Here is a 15,829-nt window from a genome sequence, read left to right as displayed (position 1 = left end):
GATCTTCCTGTCTCCTCCTCCCAAGCATTAGGACTACATGTATGCACCAGCGTGGCCAACTCATGGCGATTTTAAAAATCTTTTTTTGCAATTATTCAGCCATCCTCAACCATCAAGCCACCCTGTCTCCTGAAGGGACAGCAGAGCTCCCAAGTCACCAACTTCAGCTGCAGGGCTGTCTCGGGCTGAAATCCCCTGCAGTCACCAAAGTCACAACCCTACTCACTCCAACCCTGCTCAGGCCCCTTGAAGAAGTGGCTGAGATATTTCTTAGCAGATGGCTCCTGCCTTTGTCAGAGCTACGCCACTCATCACTGCCAAAGGGTATCAGAAGGTGACCCTGGCTTAGAGAAGAACATCAGCTGTTCACCAAGGTCATCGAAATGCATATTGCGAATCCTCCACAATTTTCAGGCTAAAATTATTTTATTGGAGATTAAGAACGATGTCTAAAAAAATAGTTAAAACTGGCCTTAGCCTGACTCCAGATAGCATCTCAAGAGAATGTGCATATTAAATTATAGATTACTGTCATCCTTGACACAAAATAAAATTGGCAAGGGGAACACAATTAGTTCCCTTTTAGTGGCCACTTGGAGGCAGAGTTAGGAGAACAGGGCTGTGGCAGGCAGGCAGATGATAGAGTCCTTGCAACCTGCTGAGACCTGGCAGGTGGTCAACATCTGCAGGGACTGCTGTCCTGTGACAGAACAGGGCAATGCCCCTGTGCAGCTGAACTTTCTGCACATAACACGTATGAGGACATCTCACCCCTGGCCTGTTGGAGGCATGCAGGAGTCAAGCTTGTGAGGCAGGAGCTTGGGCAGCATGAACCATACGGAGAAGCCATAATTCAAGGGAGCGACAGGTTGTCTTACAACTACTCCCGTCATGCCAATAGGCACATTTAGATACTTTTAGGGTCTGCTAGAATTTCTCCCACTTGAAGTTAAAATGAGATTCATTTCAATCCAAACTGGAGGCTCCTCATTGGTAGAGGCAATGGCTCCCGGCAGCTGCCAGACACAAGGACAAGGGAGAGTTCCAGTCAGGCAAGGAGCTGATTTTGTCTCTCTGGGAAATTCTTGCTTTTGATAACGTGCCTCCTCTTAAAGCAGTGAGCAGGTCACAAATATGCTCACCCACTTTCTGAACAAGTACTAACACAAGCAATGGGTGTGCTGGGAAAGGACACCGGCTTACCTCTGGTTCCGGCTGCGAGCCATGCTCCTCTTCCGAAGAGTTGGGTAGGATTGCCCACGTTATGTTGGCACTGGCCGAGGGCAAAGAGCCAAGGGTCCCATTTTTCAGTTGCTCTGTGGAATGTGACGTGGGCCCATGCCATCCCAGGATGGTTTCTGAAATAAAGAGCTAGAATGATGCCAGATATTCTCCAAATCTAATACTTAGAGCCTAGGAAGTATCTGTACCTTGTCATATGAGGAGAACCATGTGACATGGGCCCTGTGTCACACATGGGGGGAGTCTGTTTTGAAGGAGGTTCCTGACCGTGCATGTAAGAGACATTTTCCTACAGCATCAGGACCAGAGTCATCATAGACCGGAGAGAAACAATTTGTATTTAGTGTGTGCATGCACTCGGGGCCAGAGGGGCTCGTCAGGTGTCTTTCTCAATCACGCTCCACCTTGATTTTTCCCCGCTTTGTCATGGCCTCTCACCGAACCTGGGGCTTACCAAATTCAGCGAGGCTGGCTGAAGGAGTACCAGGATCTCCCTGTCTCCAGCTCCCCATTGCTGGAAACATAGGTGGACACTGCTGCACCCAAGTCCTCATGCTGCATGGCAAGCGCTCCACCCAGGGTCACCTCCCCAGCCCCCAACAATGCTTTTTACCAGCATTAGATAATGCTGGTTTTTTTTTTTTTAACTTTCCAAAACATTTTACAATATTTAAAGACTGAGTCATATCGTCAGATACAGGCAACTCAAAATGTATTTTGTTGTTTAATAATCCCAGTTCAGGAAAGATGTTGACAGTGTGGGCACAAAAGGCTGCTCCTGTTGCCAGATGTGGCCAGGTGCAGGGAATGTTAAAAAAACCCACCACTGAGGGCCAATATGCCTGGTCCATTCTAGCAAGAAATAATTCTTAGAAATAGCAGCTTGTTAAGCCAAAAGCATTTTTCCAATCTTCCTTCAAGGCCTGGGAGGCGGGGAAAGATTTTTTTCCTCCAATATGATTTTTTACAGTATTATTATTACCATGTCCTCCTGAGCTTATTAATAGGGACGGGGGTAATTATAGGTAAATTTCTTTACTCCATGGCAGTTTAGCAAGGTGACTAATAGGTCACTCTCAGCTCACTTCCAGCCTGGAGATTTAGTTTCCCACCTAGGAGCAGAGGGATAAATGAGGGAGCAAAGACAGGCTGGGGGTGGGGAGGAAGGGGGGCTCACTCAGTCCTCCTGGTCTCAGGTGTGCCATCCTCAAGGCAATCCTGTCTGCGGACGTTCTTTCTGAACTTGCTCAGAAAAATCTAGAAATGGCCTAAACCTTTAGCATCCTGATAGACTCTGATTGGTGTATATAAAGTAAGACAGACAGCAACAAAAATGGGGTGCTTGCTCCCACCCCACCCGTGTGTGTGTGTGTGTGTGTGTGTGTGTGTGTGTGTGTGTATGTGTGTGTTGCTGAGGGTGGTGTTATCCAACCCAAGTACACTTGTATATAAAAATCTCTCTTTTCAATACCATCCTCATACTTCTAAATACATACATATGCAGTAGGCTACATAACTCCACTGCTTAAGCCCCAAGGGAAGTAAAACATAAGCCCCTGGGCCTTCTCAGCCCAGAGCTGGCAGGCCCCTCCCCCTCCCTGTGTGCTCCAGCCTCCCTGACATTGAGCCGAGTTCATTATCATCTTAGAGCATTGCACACTGCCACACCTTCCCAGGTGCTGCCCTCTCGAGGCCCTCTGGGGAAGTGGGGGTGGGGTTGCTAAGCATCACCTGCTCAGAGGCCTCCTGAAAGATCCCTGGTCCTAGGGCATCCCAAGCCACACTGCAGCAAACTGCCTTCCTTACAGGACCCACGGCTGTTTGAGCTCAGCCAGGGATTCTGTTCCCTCTTTTCTCCCTAGAACACCAACTCCTTGGAGGCAGAGGCAATACCGCCCTCGACTTTTCTGACTGCCATGGACACCAATTCATGCATGTGATCCACACACATACATGCAGGCAAAACATTCATGCATATAAACTCTTTTTTAAAAAAAATGAATGAATTCATACATGGATGAATAATAAACATTGAAAAAACATGGAGAAAGTCAGTTAGTCTTGTAGTTTAGTCTCACTCGCCTCACCAAGTCTATCCATGTGTCTGTCCGACCATCCGTCCATCTGCCCCTGCCCCCCACCTATGTTGACTCCTATCTGCTATGGATTCAATGTTTGTATTTTGACTGATGTCTTAACCTCTAATTTGACAAGATCTGAAGTCAGAATTTTCTAGAAGTAATTCTAAAGTTAAAAGCTCATCAGCTAGGGCCTTCATCCGACAGGATTGGTACGCTTAAGAAAAGACAGGAGCTGGCACTGTGCACACACAGCAGGTGGAAGCATGTGACGGTGGGAAGGGAGTGGCCATCGGCGGGGAGGGGGGCTCCATCGGAGGGAGCCAGCCTCGGACAGTCAGCCTCCGGAGATACGCATCTGTTGGTTCAGCCTCTCACCCCAAGCTGACGAGCCTAGTCTATGTAAAATTTTGATATTCTGTTCATCACGGGTTAGTTTTGCATTATTACAGTTTAAAATACAGTGCATTAAAGTATCACTTGTCATGATTTGGTTCTCTCTTTGCACCAAGTGGGTCCCAGGCTCCAAACGCAGGTCATCTGACTCGGCAGCAAGTGCCTTTACCAATGAGCCATCTCACGGGCATGTTTCCTGAGACATGGGCACTCGACTTCTGTACTCAGGGCTGTTATATCATTGATTTTATCTGAACTGGTGATGAATAATTTTTCTGAACATCATTATATAGCTCACATCAAAGTCAAAATGATCGAATTAACCATTAGCATGTAAAAGAATGCACTAATATGAAGAGAGTGACAACAGAAAAGTGCTTGCCAACAAGCATGAAGTCCTAGGTTCAATACCCAGCACGGCCACATAGACACAACACATATATATATATACACACACAGGACAGCGCCAACAATACAGGCAGTGGGCTGGGGAGGCAGGAGCTTGAGTGCGCCCACTCTTCATCACTAACGATTCAATACACGCTGTGCAACCCTCAGCTTTGACAACTACAAAAATAAAGACCAAACACAGACATGGCTACTGCCTTTGGGGCTTAGACTTTCTCCCAAAACTCAAAGGTAGGGTAAGAGAGATATAGTTTCTGTAGCAAAATAACAATGTGGAGAAAAAGGCACCCTGGAAGCACCTTGTCTCTCAGGCTCAGGAAACCTTCTAGGGTTCCAGAGTTAGGCTGTAACGTCCAGAGCTGAGAAAGTGTGAGGCACATCAGCAGAGGAAAGCCAAGTAAGTGTTCCTAACTTGCATACGTGGTGGGGAGGAACTAAAGTGGTGTGCGCACACGTGTGTGGTGATACATTGTGTCCCCCAATATATTGTGCATTCTAATAAACTTATCTGGGGTCAGAGAACAGAACAGCCACTAGATAAACATAGAGGCCAGAAAATGGTGGCACTCATACCTTGAATCCTAGCATCCTAGAGGCAGAGATCCATTCGGATCTCTGTGAGTTCAAAGCCACACTGGAAATGGCCAGGCATGGTGACTCACGCCTTTAATCCCAGGAAATGATGGCAGGAAGCAGAAAGGTATATAAGGTGCGAGGACCAGGAACTAGGCCTTTTTAAGCTTTTAGGCTTTTGAGCAGCAGTTCAGCTGAGATCCATTTGGATGAGGCCTCAGAGGCTTCCAGTCTGAGGAATCAGGATCAGCTGAGGAACTTGGCGAGGTGAGGTGGCTGTGGCTTGTTCTGCTTCTCTGATCTTCCAGCATTCACCCCAATACATGGTTTCAGGTTTGTTTTTATTAATAAGACCTTTAGAGATTTGTGCTACACACGTGAATGTAGAGGCCAGAGGAAACCTTGGGCGCCTGTCCTCAGGTGTCACAACCCTGGCCTTTTGAGACAGTGTCTCTCTCACTTGGCCTGGAACTTGCTGACTGAACTAGTCCGGTTGGCTAGCCCCAGGATTCCTCCTCTTTCCACACCTCCCCAGTCCACTGCTGGGATCCCAGGTGCATGGCACCAAGGCAAGCATCTGTTGTTCTTGTAACATGTGTTCGAAGGACTGAACTTGGGTGCCCGTGCTTACGTGGCAGGCGCTGTACTGCCAGGGCCATCTCCCCGTCCTTGACTGACAGCCTCCTCTAGGGAGAAAATGCCGCTCCAGAACTTTGTTTTTACTGATTAAGAAAGCTCCCCCATCTGAAACACACTGCAAGGAAAGATTGTAGCTTTTCCTACCTACTCACGGACTGACGGCACTATCGCATTTCTATCTTGGCTTAAAACTGTAAAATAAAAGTGACTGGCGGTGGGCAGCCTTAGCAGAAGGGGGAAGACAGAAAGGGAGGCGCTGAGTGGTGGGGGAGGACAAAAGTGAAGCAGATGGCCAGGAAAGCCCAGAATAGTCGTGTGATCATCACATTTAACCATTTCCAATGTGACACACTTATCAACAGCACTTTCCAGGAATCTTAGGAGAGGAGGAGAATATTCTAGAACACGACGGAAGCAAGCAGACAAACTGCTTCCTGCTCCAGTTCTCCCGTTACCCGTCTTGCTCTGTCCTCATTCAGCCCACTGAGGCCCTGCTGTCACCATCCTGACAGAGCTGGCTCCAGGGCCCCCATTTCCCAAGCCCACTTTGTGCCCAGCAGGCTGGGAAGGTCCGGCTCTGACCCAGAACCACAATGTGTGGGTACAGTGTCTGCTTGGAGCTGATCTCCACGCCCTGAGCGAAGCCCAGTAGTAAGTAACCAGTAAGAAACAGAGACCTCAAATCAAGCTTCAATTCTCCTCCACGCTGGGAACCCAAGTACAGTCCCAAAGTTCCGAGTCCGTCTCTGTCCACTTTTCCCATAGATCGAGGCTGTGGAAAACAGACACTCAGACCCTTCCAACCAGGCACATAATGGTGAGAGCTGCATACTTCAAGCCTTGACTGAAAAGCCAAATCACCCCATTACTCTTCCCTGCAAACCAACCTCTCTGAAAACATTAACGATGCCCCCCAGAGACAGGTCTGGGAGTTGTTAGGCTGCATAGAAGGGAAGCAGGTACATCTGAAAACATGCTTAGGACAAAAGACAAACCAGGGTGCATCTGTAAACAAAGAGCCTCAGCCAATCAGCTTCCCAGGAGATACACGGAAACGTTACAGGACATGAACTACTATGACGTCACAAGGGGCAGGCGTGGTGCTTCTAGTCCCAGCACTTGGGAGGTACAGGCATGAAGGTTAGAAGTTCAAGGTCATCCTTGGCTATATAGCAAATTCAACACATGAGAACCTGTCTTTAAAATGGGAGTTGGAGGGGAGAGGAAAAGGGGTGGACAGAAAGGCTGGGGAGGAGAGGCAGGAGGATGGAGGAAGTAAAAAATTCACTTTGATTAAAAAAAAAAAACAGGGCAAGAACCAGAAAGTCAAATCCTGGGTAAGTCAGAATTATCCACAGGGGTATAATCCTGCAGTGAGCTGCAGGTACAGCAGCTATGAAAACCCTGAGAGGTTTTGTTTCCCTCTGCCCGTCCTGGCTCTCCTTAGACATGCACATCTTCATCAGTGTATGCCAGGTGGCTGTAGCTCCTGCCAGCCTAGGGGACCCAGGATGGTAAACACATTCTGTGGTAACACTTATCTGATCTGCTAGGTGGGGGTCATGTTTGAACTATGAAGACCCAGATGTAAGAAGGGACTCCGTTTCCTCCCCAATGTGTGGTACAGATTTAAACGGCTTATGTACATTGTTTGAAAAACTGAGTGTCACAGGGACACATAAGTCTTAAAAGGGTTGGGAGCAGAGGAGATGAATTACCCATGAAGCTTCGGTCTCCCACTAATCTAGTCACGTGTAGGCTCCAGTGGTGAGCAAAGATGCCTTCTAACTTCCAGGCATGGTTTTTGACAAAATGATCAAGAAGGTTGGGGGAGGGGTTGGGGGAGGGGAGGGAGACAGCTCAGAGTGGACAAAGTGCTTGCTCTGTAACCATGGGGACCTGAGTTTGACCTCTAGCAGCCATGTGAAAAATAAAAAGCAGGTATGCTCATGAATTATAACCCAAGTGTCAGGGAGGCAGAGACAGGCGGGTCCTTGGGTACCCTGGCTGGTCTACTATTCTTTTTTTTTTTTTTTTAAATATTTTTAAGGTTTTTAATTATGTGTATGTATGTGGCATGGCGTGTGTGTGGGGGGGAGACAGGGATATGTGCACATGAGTGTAGGTGTCTACAGAGGCCAGAAGAGGGCATCAGATTCCCTGGGGCTGGAATTACAGGCAGCTGGGTGCCACCCAATATGGGTACTGGGAACCTAACTCTAGCCATCTCTCCAGCCCCTTACCATCCCTGCTGCCTTTTTGAAGCCTGGAATCATTTGCTTATTGGGTTTTGGTTTTGCTTTGTCTAGAGATGGAGTCCTTACTGACCCAGCCACCTCACCAGCCTTCTCCTCTCAAGCTATTTTCACCTTCATTATTGAATTGAATCTTCAGCAATGTCTTTCTGTCTGCTTACTACTGACTTCTCAGATAGGACTGAATTCTCTTAAGACCACATGTTCCTGTCTTTGGCTTCTGGAAGAGGAACTAGCAATGTTCTTCAGCAAAATCCTCCCATATGACCAGCCCCAAGGGAGGCCTGCATGACACTGTCCCTAAAGGGAGCTGCAGGCACCTATCCCTCAGAGGGGTGAGCAGGGTAGAAAGGAAAGGCCATGTATAGGGTCTGTCAGCTAAAGTAACTGGGAGGGACACACAGCATGGAAAACCAGCTGCAGGGTACCCAGTGACAGATCCGAGAGGTGGCGTGCTGAGGACAAGAGTCAACATCAGGGCAAGGCTGCCACATCTGGAAGAAGACTCGACAGTCGGTGGATACACGTTGGCTGCATTTTTACAGGATGGTACGCTACTGGGGAAGAGGCATGGAGGCTCAACTGGACCAAAGGACGGATGGACGGACAGTGAAAAAGGAGGGCATGGTGGTCCACACCCATAACTGCAGCCCTAAGACTGCAGAGGCAGGAGGATCACCATAAGGTCAAGGCCAACCTAGGCTACATAGTGAATTCGAAGTCAGCCTGGACTACACGGTGAGGTCCTGTCTCAGAAAACTGAGAGGGGTGGATAGGACGGGATGCACACATGCACACGAAGGGCAATAATACGCATCTGAACCAGACAAGCTCAGGGCTGGGAGTGGAGCGCTCACCTGAGGCCCCTGGCTTGTGGCTAGGTGGGCCCGCCTGGCGCACACTCTGCTGGAGCAGGGTGAGGCACTCCCCGAGGCAGCTGAGGGTGGCAGCAGAGGTAGCCTTCAGGAGAAGCAGGTCCTGGTCCAAGGCAGTGAGGGGGCCGGAGCCTGGCAGGGACTCGATGGCGTGCACGAGGTTCTTCTGCTGACCTTCCACCTGGTTCATCATCTAGAAACGAGGACAGCGGAGATGAGGAGGTTTCCTTTTGTGAGGCTCCAAGCCCACATGGAGCCTTGGAGCTGGACAGAGGCAGTAGGCTCTGCCCACGGGGTGTTCTGGGCACACTCAGCCATTGCTGTGGTCAGGCCCAGGTGCCCGCGTGGGGGTCCATCTATTCACACCCCAAAACACTGACCCAAAGAATGTCAGGATGACATCAGAGATAAAAGGCAATAACAGGACCATTAGGTACGACTTTACAGACTTCAGGGAACAAGTCAATAGTAGATACACTAAAACGTCAAAGTCCTAGGCTAGCGAGATGGCTGAGCTGGCAGAATCCTTGCCTGGTGTGCACAGAGCTCCGAGTTCATTCCCAAGCACCACTTAAACCAGGCATGGTGTTGCATACCAATACTCCCAGCCCTAGAAGCGTAGAGACAGGAGAATCAGAAGTAGAAGGGGATGAGTTCAAAGCCAGCCTGGGCTACATGACACATTGCTACATGGTAAGTTCAAAGCAGCTGGCTAATACAATGCAATTAATCAAACAGCCTACATACAATTGCACATAACAAAGCACCTAATGAACAGCAATTAACAAACATGTACAGAAAGTACATGTAAGTTCAAAGCCAGCTGGCTACATGACACATTGCTACATGGTAAGTTCAAAGCCAGCCTGGGCTACATGACACATTGCTACATGGTAAGTTCAAAGCCAGCCTGGGCTACATGACACATTGCTACATGGTAAGTTCAAAGCCAGCCTGGGCTAGGCAACACCCTTAAAGGAAAAGCAGAAGTCTTTGCAACCTTCCTCAACACTGTCTCTGTGGAGGGCTCTCCCTCTCGGAGCGGGGGTTGTCTCTTGTTTCCCCTCCAGCTCCAGTCCGTCTCTTCTAAGCACCCCCGTCCCAAAGCAGAGTGAAACTGATGCGAGGAGAGTCATGGCAAAGCCACCGCCACGCCATCCCATTTTACCAAATGACAACAGACACCACGACTTTCCGTCACACCCCGTGAGACATGGGGAAGAAGAGAACAAGCGGGAACGGCGGCAGAGTCAGTCCTACAGCCTGGCTCACCTCACACAAACCCAAGGAACCCTCCTGTCTGCCCTGGCTGGCAAGCTCCTCCCTCACAAGGCAAACCGGGGTCTGGCTGTGTCTTTGGACTGCACATCAAGGAGAAAGCGCAACGGAGAGAGCTAGCGAAGCCCTCCACGGTTACCTTGAGCCATTCAGGCTCCTGGTGTTTTACAGCTTTGTCACATTAAACTGGATGATGAACGTAAAGCACTAAGCACCACATCTAGCAAATAATTAGTCATTTCAAGAAGTGGGTGAGAAAGCAACAGCCCAAGGTCACGGGGCTGCTGACCCTGAGCGGGGCCACCGCCTGCACCTCAGACACTGCTCCATTGCTCTTTGGGCTTTTCTACAAAACCTGTTCTCAGCCTAGGGTGACATTTCCTGCACTGTCCCTGTCAACCCCAGAGGGTTCTTGTCACCAGCATGATGAGCCCAGCTGGAAAGCGGCAGCAAGGGTAAGGAACACTGGACTTGGACCAACGACTCTCGGGTGCTCCGTCTCCACAGGCTCATGAGTTGGAACACTTGGTCCCCAACTGGTGGTGCTATTTTGGGATGTCGGGAAACCTTCAGGAGGGGGGGCCAAGTTGGAGAAGATCATTAGGGCATGGTTCTGGGGGTGTCTAGCCCACTCTGCTTCTGGTTCTCTGAAAAGTGAACAAATGGCTGTCGTCCTTCCATGCCACACACACACACACACACACAAACACACACACACACACACCCCGCACGCCTTCCCTGCCATCATGGACTCCTCAACCGTGAGCTAAAAGGAACCTCTCTTCCCTTAAGTTGCTCCTTGTCAGATATTCTATCACGAAGAGAAGAAAAACAGGGAATATGGCACACCTGGGCTCCCCACACCCAACAACCTCCTGCTGTTTGCTCAGAAAACAAATGTTGTTATCTACCATTTGGTGTAGGCAAGTGCTTTAACAAAAGACAGAAAGCGCATCTGGGCTGGGGAAATGCTCGGTCAAGTGCTTATTGAGCAAGCTTGAGGACCTAGGTTTGATTCCTCCGAACCCACATCAAAAAGGCGTCCCCGGTAACCATAGTACTGGAGACAGGAGGATCTCTGGGGCTCACTGGCTAGCCAGCCCAGCCTAACCGGCAAACCTCGGGTTCAGTGAGAGACCGTGCCTCAAAAAGCAAGGTAGAGAGATTAAGGAAGAGATCCAGTGTTGACCCCAGCCCACACACACACACACACACACACACACACACACACACACACACACACACACACAAATGCACACACAGCTAGCTCGCTCGCTCTCTCCACCCCCCAACCATTTCAATTTTACAAGATGACTTTTTTTAAGTCATCTATGTCCATAAACACATGCAGAGGCACGATCTGGAGTCCCCCTCCCAAATACTGTGCACACCCAGAACCTGCTTGTGCAACTTGGTCTTTGTGGGTTGCAGAGGTTGAATCAGCCATGCCGCTTCTTCAGCAGCACCTGAGACACTGCAGGGCTCCGTAGGCGCCTTTCTCTTTCTGTCTTCTCCAGAAAGCCTCTTGAATCACCTAATTTAAATTAAAATTGAAACCCCGAGACTGAGGTTCAGCTCTGGGGAAGAATGGCAGAGATGGTAGAGCACTTGCATGCACAAAGCCCTGGGTTCGATCCCGTACTGTGTAAAGGTATGTGTTGTCACAGAACTACACCCTAGCACTCAGGAGGTGGAGGCAGGAGCTGAAGGTCAACCTCAGCTACATTGAAACGTCAGAGCCAGACAAGGAAACCTCAGACCATCCAAGAAAAGAAACAGAAGGAATTGCAGCTCCGGCTGAATTCCTCGGACCCCAAGGAGCCTCGGAAGCATTCATCTCCCTCCGATGTCACTTGTGGTACACTTGTCTGCTCTGCTCAGTGATGCTGGCGTGTGAACAGGGACCACCATCTGTACTGGGCACTGATCAGTCCCAGATGCGGAATGAGCAACTGAATCGCAATGTCCATGTTCTCTCAATAAAGTACAAGGGAAGTCATTTAGGACCCAAAGTTTAGAGAAACATCAATAAGTATAATAGGGCTTTAGCCTAAGTCCTTCATTTTACTAATGAACAATACTTCTTTGTTGGTTTCAGCTTGCCAAGAGAGACTGCCAACCAGTTAAGTTTAATTTCAAATAAGATAAAATATCTAAGGTTCACTGGCAGCCAACTGTACATACATCTGCTAACAGAGAAAACTGGATTCCATACTATTTGTAGGACTCAGCACTTTCTCAAGATTCTCACCATAAAACCTAGTCTCAGAAAAATGATGTGTCAAAGAAAAAAAGAATATACTGATGGAGCCTATAATCCATTGTATTTTCTACTATTATGAATGATGCTATAAAGCTTAACAGAAGAGGTAAGCAAGATAGAGCTGCTAACTAATATGGAATATTCTCAGTTTTAATCAACAAAGAGACCCATTTCCAAATTATATTGTACAGGATAAATACTTGCTATTTTGCAAGCATAGCTATTATGTAAATCTTAGGTAATAAAAGCACAAAACTGGCGTATGGGATGTCCTATTCCACTGCCACAGAAGCACATGCTCAGAGAGATGGGCCATACATTAGCCCTCTGAAAGTATTCAACAGTATCTACCAAGAGCTAGTACCGGAGGCAGGGAGACCTTTGGAGAGGCGCTTGGAAATGGTGTTGGGGAGGCTGTGGTTACAATGATGGAGACACTGGGACCTAGTGGGAGAGGGGTGGACCAGCAGGCCTGCATTCCGGGACCCAGTTATGTTTACATGTCAACAGCGCCCCCAGAAGAACTCTTTGCCTGTACACCAATGTAAAGCATCTATTGGCTTTCATCATCTTTCCTAGCAAGCTGAGCACTGAAAACAAAATGAAGGAAACTCCAGTTCCAGATGATGTGACGCCTTCTTCTGGCCTCTATGGTACTGCACACACACAGCGCACAGGCATACGTGCAGGAAAATAATAAAATCAACACCAGGGGCAGCATGATGGCTTAGTGGGTAAAGGCTCTTACCGCCAAGCCTGCCGAGGACCTACCTGGTAGAAGAAGAGAACTGATTCCCACAAGTGGGGAACCCCTGGCCTGTTTCCATAGCACTTGAGTGGCAATGCACACCGCAGAGCCAAATCATGGGAGTCAGTGCTAAGAGGACTACCAGCTCCGTGCAAACTCAAGACGCCGAAACCAGGAGTGCTGCACAGTAGCCCAAACCCGCGAGTTCAAGTCCTCTTTGGAAGAGCTGAAGAAGGCCTTGAGAGGGGAGGGCGGCCAAGGGGCTCCTCGGTACCTGTGTCTGGCATCTCTCAACTGCTCAAAAACCTTGATGCTGGTTTTTGAGGTATCTGTGAAGGCCAGTTCTGAAGGCCAGTGCCAACGAGGTCAGCCATTCATTCCTTCTTTAACACAAGACTGTCCCAAGTGCCTCGTGACTACAGAGTGTTAGTTCTAGATCAGGGGCCACAGCTGGGCGGCTTGCATTGGTTGGCAGAGCCTACACGGGCTGCCGGGGGCCTTCTGTGACTCAGTCTACCCTGCTGGTAAGCAGAGGGAACAACCGACCTCACTCACAAAGTGACTTGTTGGGCATCTGTCCCTAGTTTATGAGCCATCGCTAAGTCTCCACTCTGGACCCCAGTGACTAACTGAGGTACTATTCTGTTTGCCAACATCCTTTGGAGTCAGGGCTTCATGGGGCATCCATTTCCCTAAAAACAACATAACTCCATCCTTCATGACTGAAAAAGAATTTCACTCTTGGTGTGTGTGTGTGTGTGTGATTGTTTCTTTATCCACTCCTCTGCTGCTGGACATCTAGATGGTTATATCCTGATCTTTATCTACCTTACTCTGGTCCCCACACTGTAAACCAAACTTCCAAGTCTTAGTATTCTGACCCCTATCTTCTCCCTCCAGAGACACAGCCAATGCTCTATGCTGGCGTCTCCCCTTCTCCCTGTTTCTTAAAATACTGACCAATAAAATCAGTCTGATCAGTATATATATATATATATATATATATATATATATATATATATGTATGTATGTATGTATGTATGTATGTATGTTACTATTTAGAGAGCTTGGGGCTGGAGAGACGGCTCATTGGTTAAGATCTCTAGCTCCCCTTGCAGAAGACTGGGATTCAATTTTCAGCACCTACATGGAGATTCACAACCATTCTTAACTCCAATTCCAGGAGATCTAGGCCCTCTTCTGAATGCTTCAGGTACCAGGCAGGCATGCATGCGCGCACACACACACACACACACACACACACACACACACACACACACACACTGCACATACATACAAGCAGACTGTAAAGTTTCAAACCCGGGGCAAATGGTTGATATGCCTATTTAACATATCAAAGCAGACCTGGCCTCCAGATTCTCCCAGCATCCCACCTTCCCTACCCCTTACAGGCATACCCCACCCCCTACCCTGAACTCTCCAGCTCATGGGCTGGGCTGCCCTTCCCCAGAGGCTCTTCCCCATATAATCCAGACATTTTAGTTACCTGCCCTTTTGTACCTTTGGACTCCCAGCTGCTAAGACACTCCCCCCCGCCCCCCCCCCCCCCCCCCCCCGCCCCATACACATGGCCCAGCTCAGCCCAGTCATGTCCACTCTGGATTCTCCCAGATGCCCCTGCCTCTACCCTTGCTCTCCCTTTCATCTGCAATAAACTTTCTCCTCTACCACACCTAGGAGCAGTTATGTCCTTTCCTTTCCTTTCCTTTTTATAGATAGATAAAACATTTAAATACATAAAATAAATAAATCTGTACAGAAACACCTAGAAAACTGACCTTGCCATCTGTGATGGCTTTTCTCCATGATTCTGTGTGCTGGGCACAGTGAGATGAGACCTGGCCTCACATTTGCAATTCCACCTTCCCTGGGACACGCCAGCTTTGCTCCCTCCTACCTTTGAGTCTATCAACCTAGAATGGCAGAGCTCACTATAAGGAGAATCCCAGATCATGCCCTATAATGCAAAACACAACCTTGTGTAGGCCAGTTTTAGCTGTTTTAGTGTGGCCACCCTGCAGGACTCAATATATCTGAGGAGACACTGACCCTCTCTCTCTTTGGCTATCAGGCTATTGAGATGTGGTCCCAAAAGACTGGGATTTCTCCCCAAGAATCTCATGCTGGGAGAAGGGAAAGTCAGAAGAAGGCTGGTGCCAGCTAGAGAGGGAGAGTTCACAGTTTTGACATGTCAGATCACCTTGGCAGGAGAGAATGAAGCCCAGGCAGTAATGGGTCAATGATGGGCAAGACCACCTTGACCAGGACTGATTACTCCCCACCTCCCCATCCCACCCCCGCCCCATTCTGTTTTTGTAACTCAAATGCATGGTTCTTGAATGTGAACTTGAAAGTTGATAATCATGCAATGTCAAGACTAGACATGCAAACGCAGGCATCCCGGACCACTCCAGCCTGAAGAGAGCATCACACACAGTCCTGACTGGCTGGTCGGAAAGCTGTACGAATCGACTTGGAAACAGGACCCATTCACCTTTTCAGAAAACTGGCAGGAGAGAAGCGATCACTGCGGTCCTTTGCCCGCTGCCTCTCTGGATTCCCAGGGAGGCCATTACTAATTTTGACCATTACAGAACAACTTAAGCCATCTCTGTCCACCCCCATGCCTGGGAGGCTGGGCAGGATAATGGCATTTCTCCACCTCAGCATCATAACATCTGGCCTTTATCACACATTTTGTGAGGGAATATAAGTGAAAGGGTGCCGGGCGGGGGCCTCCCATCTGAGCCTCTTCCAGCTCCTCCGTGTGTAAGGCGATGCTGGGCCAGGAAATTCCATCAGTGTTTATAAACCAGCCCATACACCCCAGGCAGGGGCAAAGGGCAAAAGCAACATTCTGAATTACACACACACACACACACACACACACACACACACACACACACACTTTCAAAACCCTTTCTGAAGAGGACCCGCCTTTATTTCCTAAGAACTTAATTTCTTTTTCTCTGCCTTTTCTAAAACCTATCACCCTGCCCCAGCTCCACACCACAATAATATAAAATGTTATTATTTCCTCTGTACAAATGCCT

At 48.7% G+C, this 15,829-nt stretch overlaps 1 protein-coding gene across 3 annotated transcripts in view; it reads right to left on the bottom strand.

Moving 5' to 3' along the window:
• Osbpl10 (oxysterol binding protein like 10) overlaps positions 1-15,829 on the bottom strand; it is a 247,453-nt gene that overhangs the window by 54,891 nt on the left and 176,733 nt on the right. For all 3 annotated transcript variants that reach the window (XM_037208011.1, XM_037208012.1, XM_037208013.1), the window contains 2 exons: positions 8,449-8,659; positions 1,204-1,358 (listed from right to left, as the gene is read on the bottom strand). In XM_037208011.1, the coding sequence (XP_037063906.1) occupies positions 1,204-1,358; positions 8,449-8,659 (366 nt within the window). The remainder of the gene's footprint in view (positions 1-1,203; positions 1,359-8,448; positions 8,660-15,829) is intronic.

Source organism: Peromyscus leucopus, chromosome 7 (genome assembly GCF_004664715.2).
Source record: "Peromyscus leucopus breed LL Stock chromosome 7, UCI_PerLeu_2.1, whole genome shotgun sequence".
Classification (NCBI taxonomy): Eukaryota; Metazoa; Chordata; class Mammalia; order Rodentia; family Cricetidae; genus Peromyscus; species Peromyscus leucopus.
Note: the sequence above shows the minus strand (reverse complement) of the source record. Positions and strands in the feature narration are given on the sequence as shown.